This window comes from Anarrhichthys ocellatus, unplaced genomic scaffold (genome assembly GCF_004355925.1).
Source record: "Anarrhichthys ocellatus isolate YVR2014 unplaced genomic scaffold, GSC_Weel_1.0 scaffold115, whole genome shotgun sequence".
Classification (NCBI taxonomy): Eukaryota; Metazoa; Chordata; class Actinopteri; order Perciformes; family Anarhichadidae; genus Anarrhichthys; species Anarrhichthys ocellatus.
Window position 1 is genome coordinate 123,670 of NW_022280145.1, and position 10,047 is coordinate 133,716.

At 46.0% G+C, this 10,047-nt stretch overlaps 1 protein-coding gene across 1 annotated transcript in view; it reads right to left on the bottom strand.

Moving 5' to 3' along the window:
* Window positions 1-6: 6 nt before the first annotated feature.
* The window catches only part of kcnh2b (potassium voltage-gated channel, subfamily H (eag-related), member 2b), a 219,916-nt gene continuing 209,875 nt past the window's right edge, over window positions 7-10,047 (bottom strand). The window contains exons 14-22 of the mRNA XM_031876773.1: window positions 8,877-9,129; window positions 7,151-7,344; window positions 6,930-7,032; window positions 6,598-6,749; window positions 6,351-6,489; window positions 6,057-6,246; window positions 4,968-5,073; window positions 4,666-4,767; window positions 7-3,927 (exon numbers count right to left, since the gene is read on the bottom strand). Coding sequence (XP_031732633.1) covers window positions 3,523-3,927; window positions 4,666-4,767; window positions 4,968-5,073; window positions 6,057-6,246; window positions 6,351-6,489; window positions 6,598-6,749; window positions 6,930-7,032; window positions 7,151-7,344; window positions 8,877-9,129 — 1,644 coding nt within the window. The 3' untranslated portion in view covers window positions 7-3,522. The remainder of the gene's footprint in view (window positions 3,928-4,665; window positions 4,768-4,967; window positions 5,074-6,056; window positions 6,247-6,350; window positions 6,490-6,597; window positions 6,750-6,929; window positions 7,033-7,150; window positions 7,345-8,876; window positions 9,130-10,047) is intronic.

A 10,047-nucleotide genomic window follows, 5' to 3' on the forward strand; every position in this document is an offset into this window, starting at 1 on the left:
GGGTGATTATTTTAATAAGAAATTCGAGCAGACTTTATTTATTTAGTATATTTTCCTCTATAGTATTCTGCATCTCAAAGCATGCCAAAGACTTGTTTTCAGTTTCTGCATAGTGCTGGCTATACGAGTGCCAAAGACTTTGATTCCTTTACAAGTAGTGGAAGTTGGTATGTACAGGCGAGGAGTAGGCAGAGCGGATCCAGTGTGAACGGTACCAAACCCCCCCTCCCCAGGTGCTCAAAGTATCTACAGAGACAGGACGCAAGTCTGTCAAGAACTCATAGAAAGATGAACGCAGCTGAAAAAAAGCTCAGCGGTATGGAAGAGCCATTAAGGAAGGTGTGTGTGTGTGTGTGTGTATGCTGGGTTATTATATCTGTGTGTTCAAATGCAAAAAGAGGAAAAAAAACACTCCTTATTCCCATCCAACAAACACCCCCCCCCAGTCCCAAAGTGCACCCTCTACCCTTATAATATGCAGTATGCATTACATGAATGTATTCTGTAGCATTGAATATCCCACTAAGGTCTACCGTCACCGCGAGGAAGAAGAGTCAACAACAACCACCTTCAGTAACTTCTTTGAGGTCGTCGTCCTAAGCGTGAAGAGACGGTTCAGGCCACGAGGTGACGTTATTCAACGCTAGCTAAGCTCCCGCTACAGCGCGCGTGATGCCGAGTGAAAAATCACAGCCTCAGCACTACACTGGAAAAATAAAGATTGACTGGTGAAGAAGTGGTGGGAACTCTAGAGTCACTGGGTATTGACTGGAACTGGATCAGTATAGAATAATTCATAATAATAAATAAAATAGTAACGATTGAGAATGGGGAGCAACGTGTTTACACAGACAGCCCTCTCCTTACCCCAAGACAAAGTGATAAAAAACACAGGCAGAGAGAAATAATCCCACAATAAATAAACACAACAGCTTAGACCAGCGAGCGGCCAAATACAATCTTCACAAGTCTGCGTTAAAGGGGAGCTCTGAACGGAGTTGAGCTCTCCTCCCTTCTGATTGGTTGGTTTGGAGGTGTGGGACAAAGGAAAAGGGACCCCTCTAACATCACTGAAACGTTCCTGAGTCTTCATTAAGCATCGGCCCTGTTTAGGAGATAAAGTGCTGAACATTAGCGGGTTGCAGTTAAGTTGCTACAAGTCTTAACTGTTTAAAGGACTATTGCACTTCTTCAACAGGCTCCCCTCCTCTGTCGGGGCTCTGCCCGGATCATTCTGTGTCAGGGAAGACAATTCAAAGATGTCATAGGCTAGTTATTGAAGATATTAGGTTTTTATCATTGCACCTGCTCTTGGTCATTTCGTACATCTTTGCCTGCAAATTATATTGCTATTTATTCCATTGATAGATATAAAGAGAGATTTAACTGGGGAGGGGGGGGGTGTATGTGATGGACATACACTTTGCAAAGTGTAACACTACTGACTATTAGAAGATACATTTTCAAACTTAAGATCAGAACTTAGTTCCAGGACTTTTGTTTCATATACAGATATTCTTAGTATGCAAAGAATACCTTCGTCTTGATGCTGCTTCACTGAGAAGGAACCCGCCTTCATCCTGCTCACTGAGACCAGATCATTCATCATGAACTTTTCATGTTGTAGCTGGATTTATCTTGTGCACCGCTTCCATGACGCACAACCTTCCACTCTAGTGATACAATATGATGTAGGCAGAGGAAAGATCACGGATGCTGGTAACAGAGCAGAGTGATAGAGGAATCCATCCCAACACAAAGGACTAGAACTAGCTTCTGTTAGCTTTCATTGCAAACCGATTGGTGCATCTTTTGTTTTGCCAGTATGTGTACATATGCTGCATCTTCGCACCTCAAAGACGCGTGTTAACGGCCTGCTAACACCATGACACGACAGGGATCAGATGAGGATCCGAGTACTTTAAAATGGGAGGTGATGACAGTTAATGTAAAGTATCCTCAAAAACAGTGGTGCTGAGGTACGTTCTCTTCCTCCTGGGATCACTACTGCTGTAGCATTGAGAGCTCTTGGGTTTAAAACCTACATTGTACAGTAAAGGGTTTTTATTTGTGCTGACTAGATTCAAAACGATCTTTTAAACCACTAAAACCAGTCCACATGTGTCCTCCACGTTAGAAGCCAGTGACTTTCTACAGCTAGTGGAAGCAAACGCACTCTACGCCAGTCTCTGCAGAAACTAACTGAAAACAGGTTCAGACCTGAACACATAATGAGATTAAGGCGCACTCACACATCTCTTCTTGCTGATTGCATATTGCACTGTACACAGAATGATGGCGCATTGGGCTGGTCATCGTAAACTGGCGAGCTTGTTCTATTTACGGAATCGCAAGACAAAACCGGTTTATGTAGAAGGTGAAAGCATTCTGGGCGCTTGCTCAGGTGAAGAACAAGTAAGGACCAATGAAATCTGAGGTAGCAAATCCAACTGTGATAAACTAGGTTCCCCATCAATCACTCTTTCCTTCATGCATGTGCTTAGATTTATAGAAATGACAGCAGGCCAGTGTCATGTCATCGGCATACGTTCTCTACAAGGTCATAGCTTGTGGTTTTAGTAAACGTGGGTTTCCTGCTTGTTTAAGTATTTATAGTTTGCTGTTTTTTTGGTGCACTGTCCTCACGGTAAACTCGTAGGTTTGCCAGTTTACCTGTTAGCGACACTGCCTGAGCATGACGCATGTTCTTCGCTCTCGAGCAAATCTGTACAATGTTTGTGGTAGGGTAGCTGGTATGTTCACCGAGAAAAAATCATGGCTTTTAACCCTCCAGTTCCCACCCCTGAGGTGCAAACCAGCCAATCCAGTGTGCTCTTGGGACGAGGGGGCGGAGGAGGGGGCGGGGGGACCAATAACAGAACGGGACAGCAGGTTTCCTGTTAGACCAGCTAACACTACAATTCACCAACCGGTTTGCGAGTTTTTCGGAAGCGCCACGGACATATAGGATAGAATAGTCATGATCTCGATAGGATTCTCAGTGCAAGACGTAAATGGCTACTCGTTTCGTCGTTGTCTTGGTCTCGTCGGTCGTCCGACGCTGGACTCAGCAGTAAAGGGATTCTCCTACAGGACAGCAGTCATCTGTGTGTGTTATGTGTCATCCTTCAGCAGGTCGACAGAGAGGCGGACCGTGTTCATAAAGTGACAGAGCTCCTCTCTGCTCTGTTGGTAGTTTTGGTTAAAGGTTGTACCGCTGTGGAGTTCAGAAAGTTCCACGATGGGGGGATGGAGGGGGACTTGTGGGAGAGAGAGAGAGAGACAGAGAGAGAGAGAAGCCTCAACCTCTCCACCTGGCTTCACTCTTTCTGAGTTGAGTGTCCTCTCTTAGAAGGTCGGAGGTGAATCAGCGGTGAAGGTACAGTAGATGGGTGCCCTGAAGGGTTTTGGTGGTAGGTACAGTAGTTGCCTTTCGATCTCCAAACGGTAGAAACAGGAAGGGACTCTCGTTCTCTCTCTGTAACCCTCCTTCCATCCCTCTCCCCCCCCTTCCCCTCTTCCTTAGCTCCCCCCTGGGTCAGAGCTGTGTCGCTGTGGTGTCCGTGAGTCCAGAGGGGTCTGTGGTTCTTGGAGGGACAGCCTCCTTTGGGTTTCAGGATCCAGGGAAGACAGCCCCGTTCCAGCTGCCGGCCCGACCCCAGCGCCCATACAGTCCCCCGAACCAAAGTCTAACCCTACTCCTGAGCTGGACCCCGCTGCTAAATCTACCCCGACACATGAACCTACGGCTGGCCCGGAGATGACCCCAGGCCCTGTGCCCAGTCCCAGCTCCAGGTGCTGCCCCAGGCTGTCCAGTCCGGGGGGAGCGAGCTGGCCCCGGTTGGGGTTGATCAGCGGGGCGTCCTGGGGCTGCAGGGTGTCGAGGGGCTTGGCTGGGAACTCCTCGAAGTGCTGCGAATCCAAGATCTGCAGGGGAAGAAGTTGAGGAGGTGAGTGTCATTTACTTGTTAATATTCAAGTCAAGTTATTGTTTTATGAAGGTTGTTTTGTGCTGTAGTTTACCAGGTTTATAAGCAAACCGGTTGTGACAAAACGTTTTTTTTATCACAATTGCTGCAGGATATTCTAGTTCCTTAGATAACAGAGAGAGGTACTGAGATCCCATTCAAATAAACTCTATAGCCTAAAGAGAACCCTGACACATATCCTCAGAAGACGCTTCGTATGATATGTTAGGAAAAGTTACTCCGCATTTTTTGTGCGTTTTCCAACAGAAGTCCATCAACATGTGTCAATTTCCGCTTGTTACATTCATACATCTTTTCAAAATAAACTTCCATCTTCACAGGAAACAAAGTAAGGTTTAGACAACAAACCTACTTAGTTAGGTTCAGGAAAAGTTGGTTGTTTGGGTTGAAATAACCACAGAAGTGCTGTTACTTCGTGCTTTAGCTGTCTTTAAACGTCCTCGTTGATGAGTGTGTGGTTAACATACTAAACAATTTCACGGGATATCTATGAATTACGGCACATTACTTTTCGTAAGCATTGCTGGATGAGACCAGTCTGACACAAACATCGTGTAGCTACTAAGTAGGAGAAGTACCAATGGAAATTTAGTTCATATTATTATATAGTTTATATCCACTGCGGACCAATGACAGCCTCCAGTCAGCAAAAACTTTATTAATGCATTTGCTTCACCTGTGAGAGGGAGGCCAGGGTGTCTGTCTCCAGAGGTGTAATAGGCTGGACCAGTCTCTCTCCTGGACCGGGTCCTGGGCCGGGACCAGGGTGAGGTGAGACCTGCAAGAGACAGCATGTTATTGGTCTGCAGGAAGCGTAGCCCTCCGTCTATTCGCAGTTTGGGTCAGCATATGATTATAATGAAAAAGCTGTCTTTTATCACTGGGTCTCGCCTAGAGACAGATGCTTGCCTGACCTCTGTGACGGCCAGCGACCTGCTGTGTGTGTATGTGTGTGTGTGTGTGTGTGTGTGTCATCACCTGAGGCGGCGATGAGACGGCGCTGTAGGCGGGAGGAACCAGGGCCATCTGTCTCTGCAGCAGCTGCATGATGGCTCCGATGTCCGTCGACATGCGACTCTCCAGCCTGCACACAGTGTGTGGAAGATGATCCACCGTTAATAGCTACACGGAGGGCACATTTATATTCTATCAATTTCAATTTATTTATTCTATTAAGGACATTAAAAGTGCAGATGTTATCTCTGCGTTTAAAGGAATCTCGTGTGTTTTTATCCTCCCGGTTCTAATGTTGTCCGTCGTTAACATCAGTTAGAGTACCAAAGGACTCACCAAGTAAACTGCGAACATTCAGGAATATTAACGTCTGGTATGATTGCTCTTTGTAAAGAGAGAGTAACCATGGTAACACTAGCTAAAAGCTGAACCAGGAAGTAAATCACCACATGTCCCCGGATCTCAACCGTGACGTTAGCGTGTCATTAGCATTCAGAGCTGCTGTTAACATCTGGATGGACACATTATTTTGTCTACCCTCCACTTCTCGCAAAAACTTCTCATTCTAATTGTTAAACTTTTCTAAACTCTGTTTTGCTAACATTGCATTTCTCTTGCTCCCATCCCGCTGTTACTTCTAGAGCTGGAACAAAAGGAGTCTGAAGGTTTATTATACCTCATTACTGTGGGAATAAAGTGAGCTCCACACATACAGAGAGGTGGAAGCCTCCTTATCAAACCTGCTGGCTCCTATACAGCTAATGAGGACTCATCCTGTGGAGCTTTGTTCCACTTTCTGAAGTCAAACTGAGACTTTGCCACATGTGCAGATATCTTCAGCATGTGGGGGAGGGGGGGGGTGTTCTCTCCTTACACACCGCTACTCCTCATCAACATTTCAGCTGGAGAGCCGGCTTCATAGCTGTAGGCTTTAAGACACAGCCTGTGGTCACAACAGGTCCTGACAAAGGAGCCTCATCCAGCTAAAGGCTACAGGGCTCGGGGGTGAGAGACTTTCTCAAGAGGCAGCCGGCTACAAGCAAGGGTCTCAAACTGTCGGATGCCCGCAGGGTTTCAGCAGGGATCCACACCCCGACACTCGACCCGCCGTACCTGCTGAGCTGTTTCTGCAGCAGGTCCAGGCGTGTGTCCAGCTGGCTGCGTTGCTGCCGGCTCAGGCTGTGCAGCGGCGTGTTGAGGGGTGGGGGGGAGGCCAGGCTGCAGCTGGGAACCTCCTGGTACTGACCACCCCCTCGACTCTCCCCCCAGAAACTGAAGATATGGGACACGCCCGAGAACGCACCTGCGGGAGACAGACGGATAGAGTGACTTTGCGTGAAATTACAGGATGGGGCGTTACTGTATACTTCACAGGGACAGGTGCACGCCCTTTGGTTCTAATTTTACCCGACAGAGCGTTGCAGGTGTTCCCAGTCTCGGGATCTCCGTCGGCCTCGGTGTTCTCGCTGAAGCTGCTGGACTTAGCATGCGGATTCTCCAGCATCGCCGGCGGAGGAGCGAGTCTGTTCATAATGGACTCCCCCCCCTGTTAGAAGTGAAGATCCAGGACATTAGTTCCAGTTGTTATTGCACCAATGAGTACAACAACGGTCACCACAATACAATAAACACTTTAGACCAGATGAAGCTCTACCTCGTCGCCGCTGGAGTGCAAAGACACCGAGCTTCGGTGTGCCTGCCACTGCCGCTTAGGTGCCCCCTCCTGGCTTTGGTTGTTGGGTGTTTCCCTCTGTCTCCGTCTCACAGACTTATGGGACTTTTTGATTTCTCCGGCGTCTGCTTCATCTGAGGAAAGATTTTGAAAAAAACAAAAAGGAGGGAGATCGGTCAGTGACTTTTCAAAGATGACCACCAGAGGAGGAGGATTGCCAGATAAACTGCATCATCAAATGAAAGTTACTGAAGTTGTATCGGAAAGTCAGATAATATGATTTTTTTTAAGATGAGCAATAAAGGAAGGTTTACCTTTTTCTGTACGTCTTCGGAAAGATAACTTGCGTCTGCGTAACTTGTTGAAACCCCCGCAGTTGGAGTCATCGCTGCTCGGAGAGCCTGGGATCATGTTGGTCTGGAAACCAGCATTAAATGGACTTTATTAAAAGATAAATTCTACCAATAAAAGCAAAAGTTAAAGTAACATTCTTTGCTTCGATACAACAGCACAGGGAACGAGGCTGTAAACTCACATCTCGGAGGTTGAAGGTGATTTCCAGGTTGTTCCAGAAGTGGTCTGCGAACTCCGGATACATGTCCAGCACCTCCAGAACATCTTCTCTGAAGATCTTATGAAGGTCGCAGTAGGTCAGAGCCCTCACGTCGGCATTGGATTTACCCGGCCGGGTGTACAGGTTGATGGGCTCGCCGAAGATGTCGTTCTTCCCTGGGAAAGGTGACGAGAAAGAGAGAGAGCTCCGTCGTTACTTCATCCTGCACCAGCAGCCAGTACAACCAGGGGAAACCTTTGACCAACAAATCCTACATAACAATAATGAAACAGCTCTGTAGGTGAATGGAAATATCAAACATAACTATCTTTTATTTAATTGTGATCTATGTAAGGCAGGGGTCTCAAACTCAAAGCCTGCCACGTCATTTCATGTGGCCCGCGAATCCGCCAGCATAAAAAAAAGTAAAAAATAAAAAATATTAATTAAAAGTTAGACTTGATAGTAAAAATATCCCCATAGTCGAAATGATGAGATAGAAAGTCATAATTATGAGATAGAAAGTTGAAGTTATGAGATACTTGAACACAACAGTCATAGAAGCAGCTCTTCATAGGTTACCCTGTATTTGACATGGAAATGTATTGTGAGTACATTGAAGACTACTTTAAACGTGTCTTTACAACACATGAAATGCTTCACGTGGGATTGTGCAAACGCACCCATGAAAGGATTTTAAGCTTTGAACAAGTTATTGTAATAACTTGTGTTTGATATTTTCTTTAATAGTTTGATCTGTGATAGAGTAATGTGGGTTTATTAACCCTAAATTAAAAGGATTTAAGTTATAATAACAGAAATGTGCTTAAATATATTTTTACATTTATATAACAGTTTACCAATATGTTAGGAGAACTTACATTTACAGTCTTACATTTATAACCGGCCCTTTGAGGGTGACCGTGATGCTGATTTGGCCCAGAGTGAAGAGGAGTTTGACCCCCCTGATGTAAGGTATCCTAACATTTAGAGGGAATTTGTCTCTTACTTCAATTATTATTCTATAATTATTTTTTACGACTCAGATATATGAGAGTGGCATGTAGGGAAGCTCTAAGGTGCCAGTGCAAAAAATAATTCTCATCTGGAAGAAAACATGAAAGCTTTAAGTCCTATTTGACACATGGAGTAGTGAACAGCAGCCTCTTGTCGCCTAAAGGAGTACAACAGCATCAAACACACAAAAACAATTGTTCAGACAAAAAATAAATAAATCATGTGCCAACTTTTTTACCTGTTTTCACAGATTAGAAAAGTACTTTTTTGTCTTGTCCTGTGTTGACTCTGAACCATCAGCAGTAACACCTCGTGCTCTCCAGCAGATGGCGCTACCGGCTAGAACATATTGTTGAGAGATCTGAACACAGTCAACACCCAGAAAGAGATACGCAAGCATCTCTCAGAGTCTGGATTGACACAGGAGGCTATGGACCAGTGTGTGAACACCTCTTACCTGAGGTGATAGGGAAGCAGCCCTGAGTTCACCTACAGGCTGCAATGGAACTTCAAGTATTGGACCAAACTATTTGTACCCTCAATTCATCTCCTGCAAGAGTTGTCATGTTCTTGCTTCAGATTCTGTTTCTAATAACCTAAACGTTCCCATGGAACAGGGGCTACAGTAGTTGGTAATCAGTAAAACATATATTGACAGATCAATATACATAAATATATATATATTTTGTACCCAAGATGGCTACCACCACGTCTCCTCTCAGTATCTCTATGGACCCCCTGGATATGAAGTAGAGGGCCGTGAGGACGTCCCCAGCGTGGACCAGCGTGTCCCCCGGCGGTGCGTGGGTGGTCTTGAACTTCATGGCCAGCGCCCTGAGGCAGCCCTTGGTGGAGCCTTTAAAGGCCTTGCAGTTCTGCAGCAAGGTCCGGTTCAGGTGGAGGCAGATATCCGCCTGGAGACACTCTGGGAAACCTTTCAGCACCTGGGGGAGAGGGAGCAGAGGGGAGGGAGGGAGGGAGTAGACGGGGATAAGGAACGAGTGAGTGATAGAAAAGTAAGGAGGGGACAGAAGGAGAAAGAAGACAGAAGGAAGTAAAGAATAAAGAAGGATGGGAGGTGAGGAGAGGTGAGTGGGGCAGAAGGAGAGGGAGGAGAGAGGTGGGGTAAAGAAAGCGGATGAAATGAAAGTGAAAGGTTACATCAGTATTGATACACGCTACCGACTGATGCCATGTGTCCAGAACATCGAACTAATGTCACACAAATGTCACAGATTATGGATGCTTTGAAAGGAGTCATAAAAACGTCCTGACAGTTGTTACTCTCATCCCTGCTGGTGAACGTTCAAGGGACATTCAGCGTCGTACATTTATTACACTATGATGATATCGGTTCAATTAAAATCTGTTATGAGTTTAACCCCGGAGTGAGGGACCGGCGTCAGCAGTTCGGGCTTCTTTCTCTATCAAAGAGCCTTTGCGAGGACTTTCTTTTAGAGCTTTGCTGCAAAATGATTTGAAACAGAAGGCCCACCGGAAGAGAGTCTGCCGGCCCTTGGAGTGTAATTAATATGAAGAATTGGTGCAACTTTAATGAGGAGAAGAGCCCCGGCTCCTTTAAAGCAGCAGGTCCTGGGCTCCGTAACTCTCTGGCCGACTGCAGACAACAGAACTGTAAAAGAAATATTGCGACGCAGCGCTTCTCTCTCTCTCCATGTCTCGTTTATTTCTCCTCTCCGTCTTGTCTTCATCTCTCCACAGGCCGACGTCCGTTTCATACTTTCAACATTTTTCTCTTGCATGTTTTCCTCTCCCGTCCCGATATTAAGCTCTGAGTTACTGCCTCACTGCCTTTTACCTCCATCTCTTCTTAATGAATCAGTGCAGTAACCCCCCCCCCC